This window comes from Phaseolus vulgaris, chromosome 11 (genome assembly GCF_051622355.1).
Source record: "Phaseolus vulgaris cultivar YP4 chromosome 11, ASM5162235v1, whole genome shotgun sequence".
Lineage (NCBI taxonomy): Eukaryota > Viridiplantae > Streptophyta > Magnoliopsida > Fabales > Fabaceae > Phaseolus > Phaseolus vulgaris.
Window position 1 is genome coordinate 28250202 of NC_143508.1, and position 23039 is coordinate 28273240.

General features: G+C 42.9%; 1 protein-coding gene across 1 annotated transcript; it reads left to right on the top strand.

The window, feature by feature from the left end:
* Positions 1-7906: 7906 nt before the first annotated feature.
* LOC137821106 (transcription activator GLK1) lies at positions 7907-12785 on the top strand. Its single transcript, XM_068625537.2, has 6 exons — positions 7907-8603; positions 9133-9273; positions 9928-10236; positions 11127-11183; positions 11432-11536; positions 12281-12785. Exons 1-6 carry the CDS (start codon positions 8085-8087, stop codon positions 12428-12430), a joined length of 1281 nt encoding a protein of 426 aa, XP_068481638.1. The 5' UTR covers positions 7907-8084; the 3' UTR covers positions 12431-12785.
* The last annotated feature ends 10254 nt before the right edge of the window (positions 12786-23039 follow it).

A 23039-nucleotide genomic window follows, 5' to 3' on the forward strand; every position in this document is an offset into this window, starting at 1 on the left:
CTCTTGCTCAAAAGGATGAAGAATTGCAAAGATTAGAAGCACGTTTGGCTAAGATTGAATTGCAACAAGGAGTTGTCCATTCTTTGCATGAGAGACAACCTTCTCCTAAGCATTCTTCAAAGGGTTCTGCATCTGCTCACGGCTTTAGGGATGATCCTAGACGAAGGAGGCATCATCATCATTCCAATGAGAGAAATCATCACCGTGACCAAAGACAACACCATGAGTTCAAGCCTCAAGTTCCTTTTGTCAAAATTCCTAGTTTTAATGGAGATAGTGATCCTAATGTATATCTAGATTGGGAGGCTAAATGTGAACAAATCTTTAACACCTATGAGGTTGAGGAGGACCAAAAGGTGAAGATAGCCACCCTAGAATTTGTTGATTATGCCATGAAATGGTGGCATAGTTATGTAACGTACATTTGCTATAACAAGAGACCTCCCGTGGTCTCTTGGAACAATTTGGTTGAGTGTATGCGCTTTAGGTTTGTACCACCACTGATGAGAATCAAATAAAGGAGGCTTTTATTAATGGAGGAAGAGGACATCCACCCTCACATTTGAAGTTCTTCCTTTTAGTCTTCTCAAAATTAAAAGAAGACATAAAATAAAGATGAGGCCCAAGCCCAAAGCCCAAGAAGGCCAAAGCCCAAAGAGCTCAAGTCCATCCCATGAGGGGCAAGGCCAAGCTTTGAAATACTCTTGTATAGTTTTAGGAGGTGTGGTTATTAAATAAAGGAGTGTGAAAATGTAAAATAAAGTCACATTGTCCATGTGACTTAGGAGAGTGGTGTAGGTGTAGTTTTTAGGAGGTGTCATAGTAGAAAAAGGTCACACCTCCCATTTGACTTGTTTTTGGTAGGAATTTCAAATGAGTTTATTTGAATTTTCCCACCTATTTTTCAGCACCTCTAGGCTATAAATAAAGGTGCTTAGCTTGTACAATTCAGATTTGAATTTAGACTAAAGAAACTATACTCATTTTTTGAGAGAGCATTGGAGAGCTTTGTGCCTTCTTCACTAGTCTTATCTTGATGGTTCCATGGTTACCTCAAGTGGCGGCTTGCGCACTCATCTAGGAGTCTCCATCCTTCTAGTGGCGTGATCATCCAACCATACATCCATCTTCATGAGCTTTCTCCTCTCCTTCCTTCCTTCTCTTTTGATATTCATGTTTTAAGCTTGTGTTCTTGTGTTTTGGTTCGGCTAGTTCATTTTCTAGCAGCTGTTCTTCTTCTTTTTCATGTTTTGGTTCGGTGCTTTTACATTTCCAGCACTCCTTTTCAGCATTCTTGCCTTTTAATTCATTTTAATCGGTTCAATTATGTTCTTAGCCATTTCTATTCGGTGCATTTGCTTTTCCTCTCATTTTGTTCGGTTCAATTTGACAATATGTGGAACTTCCATATGAGTTTGGATTTGGTGCTAGTTTTGGTGAGTTCTTGACTTAGAACATTGATCCAATTCTAAGAAAAAGTGCCTAACTATTGTCCAACTCAAGTTGATTCCTAAGAATGTCAAGAATCATTCTCTTCTTTGCTATTGGAATCACATCAACCACACTTTAGGAAAGACCTCATGTTGAAGCTCCAACGGTTTCAACAGGGCACGCTAAGTGTGGATGCATATTTCAAGGAATTGGAAACGCTTTTGCTTAAGGTTAATTTGAGAGACAGTGAGGAAGCCTTGATAGCTAGGTTTGTAAATGGTCTAAGGAGGGATATTCAAGATGATGTTGAACTTCAAGAGTATTCATCTTTGGGATCTTTGGTTCATCTTGCAATGAAGGTTGAGGCCCAAATTGCTAAAAGAAATGCTTTTAAAAATTCTCCCAATGATGGTTACTACAAAAGCTCTTGGAAAAATAGAAAATCTTTTTCCAAAAACCCTTCTAAAGAATCTTCTTTCGAACCTAAGGAATCTAGGCCTTCAACTTCTAATCCTAAATCTCCAATCAAATCGTCTAGTAAGAAATGCTTTAAGTGTATGGGTTATGGTCACATTGCGGCTAATTGTCCTTCTAAAAGGAATATGTTTGTGCATAATGGCATTGTAGTTAGTGAGCATGATTCGGATTCACCTAAGCATTCTTCACATTCTAGATCATCTAGTGAGCATGAGAGTGAGAGTCCACTTGAAGGAGATTTGTTGGTTGTGAGAAGACTTCTTGGACAAGTTTTACAACCTTTTGATGAAAGTCAAAGGGAAAATATTTTTCATACAAGATGTCTTATTCAAAACAACATTTGTTCTTTAATAGTGGATGGTGGTAGTTGTGCTAATGTGGCTAGTACAAGAGTAGTAGATAAGCTTGGATTACCTACTATCTCTCATACAAAGCCCTACAAATTGCAATGGCTTAGTGAAGTGGGCGAAATCATTGTGAATAAGCAAGTCCTCATTAATTTCTCTATTGGAAAATACAAGGATGAGGTTTTATGTGATGTTGTACCCATGGAAGCAACACATGTTCTTTTGGGAAGGCCTTGGCAATATGATAGAAAAGTTTTTCATGATGGCTTTACCAATAAACTCTCTTTTGATTTCCATTGTCACAAGGTCATTTTGAAATCTCTCTCTCCAAGAGAAGTCCATGAGGACCAAATTCTTATGAAGAAAAAGAGGGAGAGTGAAAAAGTAAAGAGTCATAAGCTTACGCTTCTTGTTTCTAGGCATGAGGTCCAAAGGGATATAGTGGCTCACAATCCTATCTTCTTAGCTATTCCTAGACCTCTTAAGTTAGAACCACTTGTAGATAGTCCTCATTGTTTGGATAATTTGGTAAAGGAGTTTCAAGATGTGTTTCAAGATCCTCCAAAAGGCCTTCCACCTTTGAGAGGGATTGAGCACCAAATTGATTTAATTCTGGGATCTTCTTTACCCAATCGTCCGGCCTATAGGACCAATCCAAGTGCGACTAGGGAAATTCGCCAACAAATTGAGGAATTAATTGCTAAAGGTTGGGTTCAAGATAGCAGAGCCCTTGTGCTATGCCTATTATCCTTGTCCCTAAGAAAGATGGCACATGGAGGATGTGGTCGGATTGTAGGGCTATAAATAACATTACAATTAAGTATAGGCATTCCATACCTAGGCTTGATGATTTGTTGGATGAATTGCATGGTTCCAAATTTTTACAAAGATTGATCTTAAAAGCGGCTACAATCAAATCCGTATAAAACTGGGTGATGAATGGAAGACGGCCTTTAAGACCAACTTTGGTTTATATGAGTGGTTGGTTATGCCATTTGGCTTAACTAATGCTCCAAGCACTTTCATGCGCCTCATGCATCATGTTTTAAGACCATTCATTGGCAAGTTTGTTGTTGTTTATTTTGATGATATCCTCATTTATAGCTTGTCTTTATGTGACCATAAGATGCATGTTAGACAAGTCTTGGAAACCCTTAGGAAAGAACATTTGTATGCTAACCTTGCTAAATGTATGTTTGCACTTGATCATATAGAATTCCTAGGGTTTGTTGTGAGTAAACAAGGGGTGCATGTAGATCAATCTAAGGTAGTGGCCATTCAAAATTGGCCAACACCTACCATTCCAATAGCAAGATATAGATGATTCTTTGACATTTTATGGAATCAACTTGAGCTGGAATATGATTAGGCACTTTTCTAGAATTGGATCAATGTTCTATCATTCAAGAACTCACCAAAACTTAAGTAACCAAGCCAAAACTCATATGGAAGTCCATTTCTTGCCAATTGAACCGATTAAAATGCTTAAGAATTCAAATGAACCAATTAAAATGCTTAACAATTGAAATGCACCGAACAAAAGCAAGAAAGAAGGAAGATGAACCGATTAAACTCAGCAAGGAAGAAGATGAACCGAACAAAACATGAAATAAAGCTAAAGCACCGAATAGAATTGCAAGAAAGGACCTAAGACATGTTTTAAGAGTTCACATAGACATGGAGATGAAAGAAATAGATGGAAAAGAGAGAAGACTTATGTGGTTGAAGAACTTGGTTGATGAACACGCCACTTGAAGTGTGAATGCTCCAAGATATGTGTGAATTTCCGCCACTTGAGGAACCAAGGCACTCAAGATGAGACTAGGAAGAGGAGAAGGCAAGTTCTCACTTCACTCAATCACCAATTTGGGAGAGTTTCATTACTTCAAAAATCAATTCTATTATTTGAAGGACCTAAGCCCTCCTTTTATAGGGAAAGGACCTGTCATGAAGCTTACAAAGCTTACACAACAAGCTAACCAAAAGTCTCTTTCATGCTACCCATTACTAACGCCTATAGTGAGACATGAAGGTCACCTTCTAGAAAATTCTAAACTAATGCCTAAAGATGCTTTACAAAAGAGGTATCTAAGGTTTCCCTCTAAGCACCTACCTAAACGGTTGAGGAATTCCTTCAGGGACTCTCCCTGGTACTGTCTTACGTCAAAGAGATCATAAGAAATGGGTGGGGGAGCCCGATTCGCGATGTACTGCTCTCTGAACAGCTTAGAAAGTTGCACGAACGACGTTATGTGGCCATCAGGGAGGCTGATGAACCAATCCATCGCCGTGCCCACCAGCGTGCTCATGAACAGTTTGCACCGCACCGCGTCAGACCACCCCCCAACCAGCATCATCTGCGGATGGAAGGCCGTGAGATGAGCCTTTCGGTCCTCTACACCTGTGAAGGTGGCTTTAGGACCCACGAACGTGGCTGGTATTACGACGTCCATGATCGTCTACGAGAATGGCATTGGAAATTCCCTGGGTGGCATCGTTGATTCTTAATCTTCTACCTCACGTTCCCCCCTTGATTCCGCAACCCCCTACGCAATTCTTCATTGGTTCTTTGCAATTCTTCATTTCTTGCCAACGACGCAGCCAAATCAATCTGGATGCGTTCTTGATCTGCTTTTGATCTAGCCACCGTTTCTTGGAGAGCTTGCATCGTTTCCATGATCTGTTGCAGGGTGAGGCTTTCGCCTCCATTCGGTGCAACAGATCCTTGCCTCGTATATCTGATCTTTCTTTATCTTTCTTGTTCTTGCGGATGGGACAGCGTTTTAGATCGTGCCCCACGGTGGGTGCCAAATGTTCCTGCCTGTTGACTCAATTGTCTTCGCGCGCCTATGACGATCACATGCCCAAGTATCCCTAGAGGCCGTTTGCACTCCGACGCTCAAGTCAGTATAGGGCTAGGAAACACCAAAGGTAAGCCGTAGAAAGCTCTCTGTGTATCTATGTGTGTTAGCGTAAAAGCTCTGTATGAATCGCGTATCAAGAATAGCATAAAAGCTTTGTACAAATCGCGTATAGCGTACCTTATTACGTTTGATACTACCCTTTATATACTCTAGAGTTTCCACTAATTCCGCTAACCATAATTAGGTTTACTGAGGGCATGCCTTAGCGTCGCTATCACCCACTCTTAGGGCAATCTAGCATGTAAGGCTCCCTTCCTGGAGTGCAACCTCTGACGGGATGACCACCTGGGTACCAACTTGTGCACCTAATCTCTGGGGCCATCCGTCCTAGGAGTGCCCTAGTTGTTCACGTGCCATGCATGCGACTCACCCCTAGAACGTGACCCTCACGGTTCGTATCTCTTCCAGTGGCTCTTTACTTGTGTTATGCCTGAACACGTCATCCACACCACATGCATGGGCCCCTCGTGATCTAGGCTTCTCCATAACTGGCAACTGGTGTGTGGTCTGGGATCCACCTCTCGTGGCCCAGCTCTGCTGTTCGAGTCACCGATGTCCGATCTCTCTACATTGCCGAGGACACATCAGCACATCCTGGTGATCGATGTCTGACCACTCTTCGGTACCTTGGTGCACGTGCCTTGCGAGACACTAACCCATGCCGCTCGTGGGACCCACCTTACGTGGCCCCATCATTACTAGTGGTCAAATGACGCCCGAGAACTGGTTGATACAAATATTATTAATATTATAAATAGTGTTAATATTATTAATAATATAAATAATATTAATTTTATTAATAGTATTTATATAATTATTCATATTATAATAATATTTTTAATATTATGTATAAAATTATTATGATAATAGTTGGTAGGTAATAGAGATCCGTGAGTAATAGTTCGTAGGTAATAGAGATTCCCGGGTAATAGTTGGTAAGTAATAGTGATCCGTGTGTAATAGTTGGTAGGTAATGCTGAATTTACCTACGGATTCAGATCCGTGGGTAAAAATTTGTAGATAATACTGATTTTTTTTGTAGTGCAAAACCATTTGTCCTCAGTCTCCAAGGCGAGGCTCTTACTAGATACCAACTCAAACAATTGGCATACCTCAGACTCTTCCCAAACAAAAAGCCCCATTCTCCAAGTTAAGTTCCACTACCAAACATTATTGACCGAAACTCCGTAGACGCTTAACTTAGCCTCCTTATTGTAAAACAGAGAAAACGACCTCGGGAATCTATTTAGACTCCAGATCCTACGAGTCGTCTTCCTGGAACATAATATCTCTCCATTTTCAACCTCCCAATTATAATAGTCTTCAAACTTCCCTCCCCTTTTCTCTGACTTCCAAATCTTTTTCAAATCTCTCCACCACAGCGAGGCTTTGTTGTTCCTGACTCTCTGATCTTTCATAGTTCTCCAACCCCCATACTTATACTCAATAACCTCCCTCCACAACACACTCTCTTTCGAATTCAGACACCAAATCCATTTTCCCAACAAAGCCATATTGAACTGCCTATCATCTATATGCAATCTTCCTCCTTTTATACACTCATCCCCACAAAAAATTCCTATGCAGACTCACTATCTTCTTTAGCACAATAAATGACAATCTGAACAAAGAGAGATAAAACAGTGGGATAAACGACAAGACAAATTTAATGAGACAGATCCTCCCAGCCATCGAGATGAATCTACTCTTCCACTTGCCTAATCTGCTCCTTTTCTACTAACCACTTTGTTCCAAAACACTCCCTTCTTATGACACCCCTATAGACATTCCCAAGTATTTGAAAGAAGTTTTTATCACATCACAATTTAAAATAGCCGCGAAACGTAGAATCTCACCTTAAGATTCTAATTCGTTGCAAGAAGTTGCTACTTCCATATAAGAAAATTTCTTTGCTACTTCCATATGAGAAAATTTCTTCATCCAGCTTGAGATTAATTAGTGGTGTGTTAAAGTGATACGGAACAAACCTAAAGGTTGGCAAGAAGATATTAAGAGTGGAATACAACGATGTCATGAAAAAAAATGATACCAAATTAGAAAAGAAATAGAGAGTGAGAGAGAGAAAAAAACTATACTATAATAACAGAAAAATATAAATACAAGTTATATATCATATAAGCATGACATACATGTACCCATGAACTCGACCCATACATATGGCTAATATTATCTGTTATCTAGAAATGCAAAAATACTGCAGTGAATTTTGGCACTGGCAAGCATTAACAAAGCACAAATGCCTTTAACCACTGTGAGGATCAGACACCATTGATGAGCTTATGACACCTATGTGTTTCTCTGTCTTCATTTCGAATATGAGTGTGCACATAATTACAAAAAGTTCACGAGAGCACTTGTAAGTGCATTTTCAAAAAATAAGAGAAAAAGCAAAGAAAGCCCTTTTGATTGTTCAAAAAAATAGCATCCACAAACTATAATAATGCAATATAATGGATGCAGAGCGACAGTACAAGTAGCACACGCACACTTTGCAAACGAAAAGCATAAAAACAAAACTCCCTCTAAAACTCGACCAAAACAAACTTGTGGCTGAGATCCAATCTCCCTTCTCCTTCACAGCACTTCCAAAAAGGGAACATCACATAAAACCATTCCACACACCATTATATGTAGCTCAATTCTTTCACCTCACTCCTTCAGATTCAACTCAAAGCAGAATTTCCATTACCCATTTTTTTTTTTTTTACACTTTGCCTCGCCTTTCTGAATTACATTTTTATTCTATGCACGTGAGTTAGTGTTATACATACATGTAGCTAGCTAGCACTGATTCAGAAAAAGGGTACGCTGATATATAGTTTCTGCTAACACATATCACTGGAGTTTCCAATTTGGTGTAACATAGAGTGTTCATTTGGATTTGATGCTTGCCGTGGCACCTTTGAGGAGCATCAAAGATGAAAAGAACCAAGGAGAGATGGAGGGTTTCTCGATGGCCACAGCAACAACACCAGATGATTTTGACTTTGTTGACCTTTCTGAAGGGAACTTGTTGGAGAGCATCAACTTCGACGACCTCTTCGTCGGCATCGACGTTGATGGAGATGTCTTGCCGGACTTGGAGATGTTTGGTGAGTTTTCCGTCAGCGCCGGTGAAGAGTCATCGGAGATGAACTCATCAGCAGATAACAGCAAGGAGGAAAATGATAAAAATTGTGTTATCACTGCTTCAAAGACGGAAGAGGAAGATAAAAGTTCTTGTGCTGCTTCGCCTCAAGACTCGGGGTCAAACCCAGGAGAGGAGATAGTGAGCAATAAGAATGGTGAATCCGTGGTGGTGAATCCGGCTCCAAAGGAAGGTGGAAAAGGAAAAAAATCTTCATCGGCTCAACTGAAGAATAATAGTAATAGTAATAATCCTCAAGGGAAGAGAAAACTGAAGGTAGCTAGATTGTTTGTACTTATAACTTATCTTCTAATAAGTTGCTTTTATTTTTCTTTCTCTTCTACTTAGGGAATTGGTTTCGGTGAATGTCATGAGACACGAGTCATGTGCAACTGAGCTAACACTTAAGGTTCTGTCACTGTCTCACTTATGAGTCTTGACAAGGTCCCTTAGTGTAAAAATTCACGGGTACCCTGGGGTGTAAAGAGAGAGAACATTCAAAGTACCAGTGTTAGCATTAGAAAAGAAAGAAACTTAGATTTAATTCTACAAGAGCTTTTAGTAATTTTCTTATATCAGAATTGGGGGGTTTGTTTGGATAGTGTGTTGACCTTATATGCATTTCTTTACAACAACAAAAATCCAATTCAAATTAAAAATATGAAGAGAAAACAGCATCTAAGTTTTTTTGATGAATTACAAATTGATAGTGAGAATTTTTTAGAGGTTTTAATGTTGAAGTAGTCATATGGGGCAGTATGGACATGTGTGTATTTATGTTTTGTTTTTTCCTGGTTATGTGTAGGTGGATTGGACCCCAGAATTGCACAGGAGATTTGTGCAAGCTGTGGAACAGCTAGGAGTGGACAAGGCAGTGCCTTCAAGGATTTTGGAGATTATGGGAATTGATAGTCTCACTCGTCATAACATTGCTAGCCACCTTCAAGTACATTCTCCAACATATTCTTCCCTTGTGTACTCATTATTTTTAATATTTCTGTAAATCAATTTCAAGCTGCAGCTAGTTAAGCTTAGGGTTGATTCTAAACTTGTGTGGTCAAGTTCATTCACTCACGTGACTAGATACTACACCTTTTTATGGAAGCAAAGTGGAATTCAAATTTTGAACTTTCTACTATATAAGCATGTGGTATACACCTCCACACACGAATGGTAAACAAAGATCGGGAGAATTCACAGAATAAGATTGGAAACAGTAACCTTTCCCTCATGTCCAAGTTTGCTTCTCCAATTCTTGATAATTTTGTAACAACAACAGAAAGGAACTCTTCTCTGGTTCTTTCCTTTCTCTTTCTATACAATAGATATTCTTGAAGGAATACAAAGAAATACACCCTTTCGTTAAAAGCTTAAAATCTCTTACCAAAAGTTGTGCTTTAATCAAGATTATATTAGCTTATATATATGACATGACACATTGGTTTGTTTACATGTAGTGGTCAGAGTTTGGTTGGACTTTTTTGTTTGTCTTATGGTTCCACACATTGGATGCTTGGATTTGAATCAATGATAATAATTGAAAAGCAGGATTTGAGAGGATGATTTCTGAAACATGTGGGTTTTCTGTATTTGAGTGCAGAAATATAGATCTCATAGGAAACACTTGCTGGCTCGTGAGGCTGAAGCAGCAAGTTGGAGTCAAAGAAGGCACATATACGGTGTTGGTGGAAGTGGAGGGAAGAGAGGGGGGAGTCCATGGCTAGCACCCACCATGGGATTCCCTCCTCCAATGACCACAATGCACCATTTTAGACCTCTGCACGTATGGGGACACCCCTCCACGGACCACTCCTTCATGCACATGTGGCCTAAACATCTTCCACCTTCACAACCACTCTCATGGCCATCACCTGCACCACCCCAAGACCCTTCTTTTTGGCACCAACGGGTTAACTCTCTCAACTTTCTCTTACCAATCAAACCCTTCTTCATTCTTTTTTCTCTTTTTTCTCAACAACTGATAATTGATAATTGTTCAAAATTTGAACTACCTTTCAATAATTATGCAGGCACATGTGCAAACAGTATAAAGTACTTTTACTTTATCAATTAATCATATTTCACTCGTACTATATATTATATATTATAAAACTTTATAAACCTATGTGCACAGTGGTTTATAATTTGATATTGTTTTATATTGTTAATGAATGCCATATTTTTATATTCAGAAATTACTTGTCCTTTCTATCTCCATTTAACTAAAATATTTCGTCACTGTCCAGGTTTTATTTTCCTTATTCAAATAGAATAGTTTAAAAAATTATATTATTCAAATCATAGTTTTTAAATTAGTATTTTTAATGTATAGTTGTCAAAATAACATTTTATCTTACGAAATATTATATATTTTATTATTTTAGAAAGTTTTATTAAAAATACTTTTAGTATTTAACTAGAGAGAGACAGAAAAAAAAATACTGATAAGAAAAACTAGTTTGAGTGGTTTATACCAGTCAATAAGCCTCTAGTTGAATACATAAAAGAAATAAAATGACTGATTATAAAAATCATAGTATCTTCTATATTTCCGTCATACATATACATGTTATAGTGTAACTTTTCTTTTTCGCAAAAAACTAAAATTAAATCTATTTATAGTTCACCTTTCTTTATTGGAAAAAAATTCTTTAACATTCAAAAACAAAACACATACACCGACAAACTATTATAATAATCTAACAATATAATAATATTTTAAATTAACTGTATGCTTTGTGTGTTAAAATATTACCACCTTTTTTATTTGTTTAAAATCTGATATATGCCTTGAAACAGGCTCCAAGTGCACTAATACCAGGAACAGCTTGTTTCCCACAACCTCTGACACCAACGGTAACTACTCATTACAGCCTTACTATTTTGGAGCCATGCACATTGTCTTCACCTTTATATTCTTGGATCATTTTACAAGCATTACTAGTGTAAAGTTATTGTCATATTTACTTGCAACCACAAACACAAAACTATATATATAGTAGTATAAAATCATTGTCGCATTTTTTGTCAACCAAAACCACATACTATATTGCAGTATAATTTTGGCTCACTCACCATAGAGAAAATACAAATATATCATGCAGGGTTTTGGAACTCACCTTGTCCCTGGCATCCCACCTCATGCCATGTACAAAGCAGATCAAACCATTGGCATCCAGGGTCCCCGTCCCCTACTAGATTTTCATCCGGTAAATTTCTCTCTTTTTTTTTTCTCTTTTTAGTTAAATGGTTATGTATAAACAGTATAAAACATTTTTCACTGTTAATCAGATATCATAAACCTAGGGATATATAACCTAATTCTTTTGTTTTCTTTCCTCACATAAACATATGTTTGCATGTGGAAAAGTTCATTGAATTGTGTACTAGGTTTTTCTGGTTAAATTTCATTTCATTTTAATAGTGTCTCTTACATGTACAAGGTACGAGTAACATTAGCCTAACACTCTTGTATTGTAGGTGTAATAACCTTTTATGATGAATTATTGTAGAGTGAGCACATACCTCACTAACCTATCACCAGTGAAGGTTTCTTTGCTTTTGCCTTTCATTGTGCTTCATCACTTCTTTTCCACAAACATACGCACAAAATTTGTCCCTCTATCTAAAATTTGTCTGTTCCCTTGGCATGTTTCAATTTCAGTAGTAAATGTGTTGAACTTGGAGGCTAGTACAAAGTGGTAGCATATAGACATACATGCATATTCTATACATAATTTTGTATATTTTCACGCTTCAATCATTGCATTTCTCTTTATTCTTCTCTTCTTTTTATTATATTATTTTCTTCCATTACATTGTGATAAATAACCACACACACACATTGTGATAAATATATATATATATATATATATATATTTGCTGTACATAAGAAAAGAAAACTACATATGACTAATTAATTTCTTTTGTATATTTTTTTTATTGATTTACAGTCAAAAGAATGCATAGATGCAGCTATTGGAGATGTTTTATCAAAGCCATGGCTGCCCTTACCTCTTGGACTGAAGGCTCCAGCAATTGATAGTGTGATGAGTGAATTACAGAGACAAGGGATTCCAAACATTCCACCAACTAGTGCTTGAAATTAAGCAACCATTGAGGGAAAGTTCTTCCTTTGGTGTCCTCTGAAGGCCACTTAACCCTAATTTGACGACTTCTCATCCATTAGATGTTGCATTTTCCTATATGTTACATCTAAGCTACTGTGTGAGTTCATTCAAATGCTTCTTGTTTTGCTTTCAACAGCAAAAAGAAAAGAAGAAGAAACTTCAAAAACTTTTCGAATTTTCTGGAGCTATAATGCATGAGTCAGTGGTTTCATCATGGCGTGGTGAGTATAGCCATTTTGTATATGTACGGTTGTAAAGGCAGCTATTTTTGTAATAGCTTCATGAGCAGAGAAAATCTCAATAAAGTAATCAAAAGTTTCTTTTTTCAGGTAAACCTCTAATTAGTTAAGTGATCACTCTAGGATTTCACCTCATTTCTTTTACACTATCATTCACACCCTACTTTTGAGAATTTTTTTAATCAGCAACCCTACATTTGAGAATAAAACTGAAGAGAAAAATAATAATTAAGTTTTCCTTCCCTTTTATCATAAAATATGAGATTTTTTTAATCACTAATAATAAATAGATAAATATGGATCACTTAAGGTGAACCAACCTTAAACAACTCCAAATACAACAAGCCAACATAATACTAATTGTTCTTGCTGGTTGATCTTGACAACAAGCTCTAGCCCAGGTCTGTCTCTTCTGGAATCTATTCTACGTCTTGTTGTACTGGAATGTGCCTCCTTTGAAACAGAGGGGGTCCTACCTGTTGATTGCACTTACACGATCAAGTCAGTAAAGGGCTTGCTAAAAATCAAGAAGTTTTCAGGTTTAGTCCTAGAAACAACATACCTTTACCTGGGGTCTCTAGCCTATTTTATAGCTTATCTTTTGTAACAGCTTTCTCTCACGGGAATATAATCTCAACTGAAAGCATAGTCAACATGAAAACATTTTGTTTAGGGGTGCCCTCTTTAGGTGCAACAACAGAAAGGAATCTTATATCTAAGGAGTGCATAAAATAATAACAGAATAATCACTTGCCAGTAGGGCACACTAGTGCAAAATGAAGAAAAGACTATTATTTATTTAGTGCGGTTTTGCGCTTACACACGCATTCGTAAAAAACGCGGTGGCATTTTTGAAATTATGTTGATTTACAAATGCGGCTTTACCTAATAGCCGCAATTGTAAATCTTTTTTACCCTAACATTTGGAGCGCACCACATTTTTCATACTTTCTTTCTCCTCTCCGCGTTTCCTTTCACTGTTCTTGTTCCGTTCCAACTCGCGTTTGCGCCATTTCTGCTCCATGTAAGTTCTTCGTCCTCATCGTTTTGTGTTGCGCCGAATGTATTTTTCGTTTTTCTTTGGTTTGGTAGTTACTGTTACATTGCCTTCGTGTTTGATGGGTTTTTCTCTTTGCTCCATCACAGCTTCATTGTCCACCACTGCCTTCGCTGCCGCCGCCCCCGCTTCCGCTCCTTGTGCACTCTTCACCAACGAAGCCTTCTCACACAAGGTTGGTGGGTTTTTTAAATTTTTTGATTTTTTTGAATGTTATGAATTTGTTTTTTTTTATGTATTAATTATAATTTTTATTTTTTTAAAATTTATATTATTCAGTAATTATTATAATTTGTACTTATGTTATGTTAGTTGTTAGTGTACCGACCAGGTCATCGGGTATGATGACGTGTCTAGCACGTGACTATGTGGGGCGTGCTCAGCAGAACACGTGGACAAGAGGAAGATGAATAGTTCAGAAGTGAGCATAGTCGCCGATTCGTGGAACTGGCGTTCTATAGCGAACATGATCGGTTGTCGCTGGATTTCTGTGTGATCGACGTAGTACGTAATGGAAGATCGGCTGGCCGGACATCGCCACAAGGAGCACGTCGCCGGATCTCCCAGTAAGCTTAGTTGAAGCTGCTGGAGGCTCAGAGGAGTAAGTTCAAGCGTATAAGCTCAGTAAGATGATTGTTGCGCCAGCATAGGGCGAGAAGGTCGTGTGGGTTGAAGGGAACAACTTTCCCATCAGCGACAGGATTCCTAGAGTGGACATTCGTTGGTGGCAAGGTTTCCTCAGCTAGAACATGCATGGCGTAGCAATAAGGAAGGTGCCACTTGCGACAAACGATATCACAGAGATGGTGCACTTTGCTGCGTCTGATACTCGCCTTGTCAGGTGGTGTTCCAGAGCATAGTACGTGCTAGATTACTCCTTGAGTAGGAGACTTAGCCGCACGACTGGTTATTACACAGAAATAACGCTCAAGTTAACCCAACCCAGATGACGACACGTGTAGGGTTGGCTGCAATATGGAAATGACACTCGAGTTATCCTAGCTCAGATGATGACACGTGTAGGGCTGGGTGCTACCTGCTACCCCAGCCCAGATGGCGACACGTGCAGGGTTGAATGCGAGCCACGCGTCCAAAGCGTAACTGCCTGGAGAGAGCAAAAACCTAGCTATAAAGGTAAACTTAACAGAATTTGCAGAGGTACGTTTTTCATTACGGCCCATTGCTAGGGTTGTGTGCACTTTAGTACGGTTCTACAGAGTATATTTTTCTCTCAGTTTTTGGGTGTTTGTGTCACTGACTTGAGCGTCGGAGCGCCACCGGCCGCAAAGGCGCCACCTTGTGTTCTTCAAGTTCTCAGAGAGGCTATTTGTGGTGTGGACTTGAAGGGCACGTGGTGTGAAGCTGGTGAGGAGGATCATGACGAGGCAACGCTCTTGCGCTAGGTCAACCGGCAGGAACATCTGGCGCCCACCGTGGGGCCGTATAAAAGGTGATTCCCAACCGCAGTTCGAGTTTGCTGAAGTTTTGGTGTTTTCTGTCCAACCGCTTGCTGTCGCAGTCGATTTTCAAAGTTCTCACCGTTCATTTGGAGTTTCTTTGAGTTGCTGAGTTTTCTGGGAAAGGATGAGGACAACGCGCTCTAGTTCAATCGCGCCGTCAACAGATGAGGATGTTGTGTCTATGACGCAGGTCATGGACATGATGAGGACGCTGCAGGAGAACGTGGCTGCATCACGTTCTGAACAGGAAAGAATGCACGAGGTGCTGGTGGCCTCGCAAGCTAGGAATGAGGAGCTCAACAGGGTCAACGAAGAGCTGCGTAAAGCTCTTCAAGAGCGGGAGGAGCGTGCGGTCGGGGACAGATCTGCACCCCTATCCCCACAGCGCAGCTTTCCCATGCCATTTTCTCAAGAGATCATGGACTCGGTGGTCCTGGCCAATACGGTGGCGGTGAAGGCGTCTTTCACCGGTGTGGAGGACCCTGAGGCTCATCTCACGGCGTTTCACACCCAGATGATGCTCTCGGGGGGGTCGGACGCGGTCTACTGTAAGGTGTTCATGAGCACTCTTAGTGGAACAGCGTTGGACTGGTTCGTCATTTTACCTACTGGCCACATTACCACATTTCAACAGTTTTCCAAGATGTTTGTTGAGCAGTATATAGTGAACAAGGCACCACCATTGGTGTTTTACGACCTGTTCGACGTGAGGCAGTACCAAGGGGAGTCCCTGAAGGATTTCCTGAACAGATTCGGAGCTCAGATAGTCCGCTTGCCAGGTAAAGACGAGGAAATGTTTGTACATGCCTTCAAGAAGGGTGTGTTGCCCGGACCCTTTAGTGAGTCGCTTATCAGGAGTCACCCCGCCACGTTTGCTGAAATCCGGCGACGTACCGTGGCTCACATCGCTGCTGAAAGCGAAGTCTCCGAGAAAAGGGGAAACGCGGCCCCTAAACCCTAAACCCTAAACCCTAAACCGCACGCCCAGACAAGGGTCCAGCCGCAGAGGGTAATGGAGGCAGCGGCGGGAAAGAGGGACCAAAGGATGCGTCATCCTTTTGACCCTAAGAAGAATAAGGGGAAGGGCCGGGGCGGCCCAGAGAGACTAATCGCCCGCCAAGGTATGAGTTCGTAATGGGGTTGGCCGATCTGATCGCCATCCCGAATATTGCTGTCAGGCTCAAGGTGCCTGAGAAGACAACGGAAAAGGTTTTGGGTCCAAAACCAGACGCGTGGTGTGAGTTCCACAAGAGCTTTAGCCACTCCATCAACTCGTGTTTGGCTTTGGGATACCAACTCGCCGAGTTGGTCAAGTGTGGAATCTTGAAAGATTACTTGCTGGAAAAGCAAGCGGGCCAATCAACAGGTTCCCAACCGGCGGGCAACGAAGGACAGCAACACGAGGTGCCCATTCACGGTGAGATCCACACCATAGCTGGTGGATTCTCGGGAGGAGGTTGTACTGCATCGCAGCGCGAGAAGTACGCAAGGTCGGTGATGTCGGTGGAAGTTTTCGAGGATCACTCACCCGACGTGGACATCACATTCACCAAAGGAGACCTTAGGGACGTTGTGCCTCACGACAACGACCCTATTGTGATCTCTGTTGTCACGGCGGGAAGGACCGTCCACCAGGTGCTGGTCGACCAAGGAAGCTCGGTAGATGTAATGTTTTGGCCGACTTTTGAAAAGTTACAACTATCCCCCGATCAAATGAGACCGTATGGGGGCTGCTTGTACAGTTTCGCCGGCGATCAAGTGGAGGTCAGGGGGTATATTGAGTTAAGGACGACGTTCACATATGGTTTGGCCTCACGAACAGAGAAGATCAGGTACCTTGTCGTGAACGCTTCGTCGGCATACAACATACTGTTGGGAAGGCCAACCCTCAACAGGACAGGAGTTGTGCCTTCAACAAGGCACATGAAGGTCAAACTACCGTCTATGGAAGGTTTGATCATCACCATCTGTTCTGACCAAAAGGAGGCGAAGAAGTGCTATGAAAAAAGCCTCAAGAACAAGAGATATGTATGCCACGTAACCACAACGCCGCCCCATGGCGTGGAGCCCGCACAGGATAACCGGCGAGTTGCGAATACGGTGTTGGAGGTGGCCGCCGAGGGTGATGTGCCGATGGAGGACATCGAGACGAGGTCTGAGGGCGCCGCCTAGGTGGAGGGAGAGAGGAGCTGCCCGGTGACCGCCAGGGAGACGGATATCGCGAGGGTGGTGATCGCCAGCGAGAAGAAGCCTCAGCCGGTGGAGGAATGGCTTGAGAGGAAGATCAATGGTGTTCCGTCCGGCTGACCGGGATCGTCTTTGCGCGTGGCCTGTCCTCGCGAGCTAGGGCACCTTCGTCTTGCTCCGTCTGTGAGTACCTGAAAGAAGTGAACAAAGGGGCACCCTCGCGGCCGTTTGCACTCCGACGATCAAGTCAGCTAGCGAGAAACATCAAAGTAACACACCCTTGGGAGGTGGCCGAAGAAACTGTGCTAAGTGACTAAAAACTGAGAACTAGAATGGGGTTGCCCTAATTGCCTTGTGCCCACTGTGAGTGCACCGCGAAGACAACTAGGGTTTCTCTCTCTATGTATCTGTGTGAATATAGGTTAAAAACTCGGTCCCCTTTTTCAAATGCCCCCCAGGTCCCTTTTTATACACCTCTCATCTTTTTAAAGCGCGTTAAAGCGCATTGAAAGCGTATAAAAACATTCCTTGGAACATTCGAATCTTAACTGAATTAACGCGTACCTTGGCAAACTTTAACTGAAACCTTTAATGAGCACGTGTGCCTTGCCACGTGTCCCTTTGACTTGATCGTTTATTCTGTGTAGAGGGTCCCACAACGCCGTCCCCCAACTTAGGGTTATTCTATCGTGTGAGCCCTCTTTCCTACGAAGTGCTTCCGGCTCGTGGGTTGACGTTCTGGGTGCCAAATCACGTGCCCCAATCACTGGTTACTTGCCCTGGGGTATATCTACCTTTCTCTCGTACCATGCACGTGGTTCTCCCTGGTTATGGCCCTCTTACGGGTCGTATATGTTCCAGGGTCTCCCAGCAGTGGCGTGGATACTTCATGAGTTAGGGCATCCCCTTCTGGTGCTAAACTTGCGGCCTTGAAGCCGCCTTTCTCTTCCCTTTACTGCTGTTCTGGACTGTCGAGGCCCGAAGCCTCTCCGGCGATGCCTCTCTCCCTCGGGCGATGCTTCTCTTTGGGCGATGGCTCACTTGGGTGACGACTCGAGCAGTCTACCTGCTGACTTCTCTTCTTTGGGTCCCTCGAGGGGCCCCCATCATGCATTGACTCTGACCTTCGGTCAACGCCCGATGACGGGACGGTACACAAGCCCCCCAGTCTTGAGCTGAAACTAGTTTCAACGAAAAGACTAAGGCTAAGGCCTCGCCCCGTTGTCCTTGCGATATCTTGATGACGTGTCACTCCCTGACTGGTTGACGTGACATTTTCTGCACCGTCGGCACTACGTACCCTCGAGGACTCTGACGATGTGATATTCTCTAAGCAAGAAAAGTGACTCTCCAGGTCATGCCGTGATCTTATGACATGTGGCTCAATCGCACGACCCCCGTTTGGCGTCTTTCGGCGCCTCAACTGTAATGTTTGGGTCTTTGAAATCCCGTACTTGCACTCATCGTTCCCATATCAGTTCATCTTTCCTTCTAAAGAGTTCTTCTTGGAAAGAGTTCTTCTTGCGTTCTTTTATCGTCGACTTCTCCCTTCTGTGTTACTGTCGGATCCTTCTTCTTTGATCATTTAGGTCCTTTATTGACATCTTGTCTCAACATGTCTTCCAACCCTTCTTCCGCCAGAGTTAGCCCTAAGGATCTCTACGCGTGGGCTTCGCGCGAACTCCTTGATGAGTGCTCGAGTTTACTTTCCACCAGAGCCTTGAGGGAACATGTGGGGGACTCGAGCACCTATGATCACCGTGCCTTTGCGAAGAGGCACGACGATGATATCACCGTGCTTCCCTGCACCCTAGGGGAGCCGATATGCGGAGACGAGCGGACCAACGATGGGGTCCCCTTTTTCTACTTTTACAAGGTGGTCTTTAAGCGCGTCGGCGTGCGCCTTCCGTTTTCTAGGTTCGAGAGAGAGCTGCTAACAGAGATGAACGCTGCCCCAGCCCAACTGTATCCTAACAGTTGGGCCTTCGTTAAAGCCTTTGACATTCTGTTTGGTTTCCTAGGATGTGCACCCTTTGTAGACATCTTCCTTCACTTCTTTGAGGTGAAGAGGCAGAGAAATAACCTCTGGGTGACTCTCAGTAACGTTCCCGATAGGATTCTTTTGACCCCTTTCCAGCAAACCTTCACAGGGTGGAAAGGTAGGTTCTTCAAGGTGTGCTGTTCCGACCTTGTGCCCTCTGCTCTGGACGGCTTTCCATTGTATTGGACGAAGGACGCCAGGGCCTTGAAATCTAAGCCTCTTAAGAAGTTGTCCCCGAGGGATCAGGAGGCTTGCCGGATCCTAGCGGGTGTTGGAGGCTTTGACGCGGCAGCCTTAATAAGCCTAGAATATAATGCCGAGCTTCTGGGAAAATACATATGTGCGGGAGACTTCCCTTATGACCTTCCTATTCCTTGCTTTCGTTGGATTCTTGTATGATTTTGTTTTGAAATGCTTTTTTTTGTGCCCTTCTTTTACTGTGCTTGTCCTTTTTTTTTGTATAGGTTCGAAGATAAACGATCAACAAAAGTCGTTGCTGGCCCAGGCGTTGAGATTCGGGGACGAAGCTTCTTCGTCGCACTGCTCAAACTCCGGGGGCCACTGAAGAGTGACCTGTTTTTGCTTCCCGTGCGAACATTAGAACGTGTACAGGATTATCTTTTCACCTAACTTGCAACTGTTATGAACTCTATCTGTAACCATAACTCTGGATTTAATCTTTTCTTTATGTTAAACGCTACTCGATTTATTTTTGCTTGCTCGCATCCGCTTTTGTTTTCTTTGTTATACTGCGTGCGTTGCCTTCAGCACTCGCCTCTCGTGTATTCGACCTTAACTCTTTAAGTAGCACGTGCCCTTCTCCTCTGTTCTCTGTTCTTTCCCTTTGAGTCGTGACATATTCTCCTCTTGATTCCCTTTCTCACAGCCTCGTTTGCTCTTAGTACCTGTGAGGGATGTTCATGTGTTTGAACTTCCTCGCCCGAACCACCAACAACTTCAACTGAGTTTACTGGGGAATAGGCGGTGTGCATTTTTGGGCGATGCCTTACATAGGCGATGCCTGTACGAGGCGATGACCCGAGCTGTCTTCTTGGGCAACGCCTTACTTAGGCGATGCCTGCACGAGGCGATGACTCGAGCAGTCTTCTTGGGCGACGCCTTACTTAGGCGATGCCTGCATGAGGCGATGACTCGAGCAGTCAACCTGTTGACTCTGAACTTTGGTCAATGAAAAGAGAAATGCCTCGCCCCCACTATCTACGTGGCATTCCCTGCTGACGTGACATTCCTTTGTTCAGTTTGATTTGACACTCTCGAGACATCTGACGCGACGTTCTCCGTGTTCGACGTTTAAGTTATGTTTTAATCTCTTGACACGTGGTGCGATCCAACGACTGAGGACGAGCGTCGCTTGCGCTTCCAAGTTAACGTTACATCTTTCGAAAGCGCGCGCTCCAATCCACTGTTTCATTCACCTCTTGCATTTTCTCTACTGTTCATCTTCCCCAAACTCTCTCTGCAATCTTCGTTTTCTCTCTCGCTTTTTCGATCCTCGAATCTCCAGATACTCAAAAAGGTATGATCTTTCTCCATCACTGGCCCTCTCTTTAACTTTCGTACTGATACAACTTCCTGGGACTGTTTATTTTCCTCGTATCTCTTGTATTCTCTTTCGCATCTCTCTGTTCCTTTTCCCCTTCCCCTTTTCTGAGCTTCTTCGTGCGGGTAGGGATTCTCGTAAGGTTTTTGTTTCTTTCCCCTTTCCTATCCTTTTTTGCTAAAACTTTTTCTCATCTTTATTCTTCAGTCTCTTCGCCAATGGCTCGTACTAAAACAACAGCCAATCCTCCACCCCTCAACGTTAACTATAGAGACCTTTACTCGTGGGCTCTAGTCGAACTGCTCGACGAGTGTTCAAGCTTAGTGTCCACTAAAGCCTGGAGGGACCACGTAGGGGAACCATGTACCTACGACCATCGTGCCTTTGGGAAGAGGCATGATGATGACATTGCAGTGCTCCCTTGCACTCTAGGAGAGCCTGTTTGTGGGGATGAGCGGACCAATAACGGGGTCCCTTTCTTTTATTTCTACCAAGTTGTTTTTAAGCGTATCGGGATGCGTCTGCCCTTCTCCCGATTTGAGAGGGAGCTGTTGACGGAGATTAACATCGCCCCAGCCCAACTGCACCCCAATGGCTGGGCCTTCGTCAAGGCCTTTGGTGTTTTGTGCGGCTTCTTCGGGTGCACTCCTTCCGTTGACATATTCCTGCATTTCTTTGAAGTGAAGAAACAGGGGAAAAACCTCTGGGTGAGCCTCAGCAATATCCCTGGAAGGGTTCTCCTATCTCTCTTCCAACAATCCTTCAAGGGGTGGAAGGGGAAGTTTTTCAAAGTCTGCTGCTCCGACTACGACCCTTCTGCCCTTGACAGTTTTCCCCTATATTGGGTGAATGAGGTCAAAATCATGAAGTCCAAGTCTCTGGATGAATTGCCCTCGAACGATCGAGAGGCTTGCAAGATCTTGACCAGTATGGGAGGCTTCGATACCGCCACCCTGATAAGCCTGGAGTTCAACGCTGATGCTTTAGAAAAATACATAAGTATGAACGTCTTTTCCTACGACTTTTTCGGCTTTGCTCTTGGTGGATCTTTGCTTAATGCGCGATTTTCCTGCTTCTTTGTGTCTTACTTTCGCCTGATGCCTAACTTCTGCTATGTTTGCTTTATTGGTGTAGGTTCAAAAATGGATAGGCAACGCCGGTTGCGTTTAGCCTAGTTACTAAGGCCCAAAGATGGAGCTTTGGCGTCTCCTCCCTCGGCCTCTTCCGCACCTCCATCTTCTCCTAACCCCCAACCTCAACCTGCAACAACACCAACGAACCCAACAACCCCAGCTTCTACCCGTCTACTTCCAAGCTCTCCACCTCCCATCGCCGTCGTGCCTCTCGCGCTAGTTGAGGCGGGCGCTTCCTCAGCCCCCCTTGACAAGGGCAAGCGGGTGGTGGAGGTTGTTTCTGATGATGAGGACTCTGCTGAGGGGCAAGTCTTCAAACAAAAAAGGACCCAACATGCCCCTCAGATGGTCGCCTCCGCCACTTCCTCTTCTCATGGGGCGGAGTCCTTAAGGGAGGATCCACCGAGCGCCACCTCCCCTCCCCAATCAATGCATCAGGAGAGGGGGTTCGAAGCTGAACCCGTGGTCATTCTTCCCCCTGCCCCAAAAATCCCTCTTCCCATGCAGGAGTCATTGAGGGGGTTCCTGAGCCTGGGATCTGCTAGTAGCCAAGTTGAAGAGCCTCAGAGGGAGAGCATGTACTATTACATGGGCCTCTTCATGTCTTGTGCCTACACTTGGCACAAACAGTCCAGGGCCAGGACCGCCCAAGCTTCTGCCTTTCAAGCTCTGGAGAAGGAAGTTTCTTCTCTGAAAGAGGGGCAGGAGAAGCTCAAAGAGGAGAAAGAGAGGCTGGCCGCCCACTGGGGGCGTCAAGAGGGTGCCTACAAAGAGTCTCTAAGGATGGCACAAAAGGCCAGGGAAGAGGTCAACAAACGGCTGCACGAGGTGGCCCAGACCCAAGCTTCTTAATGAAGTGGTCCCTCTTCGCACAAAAATTGCTGATCTTGAAGCGGTTGCAGAA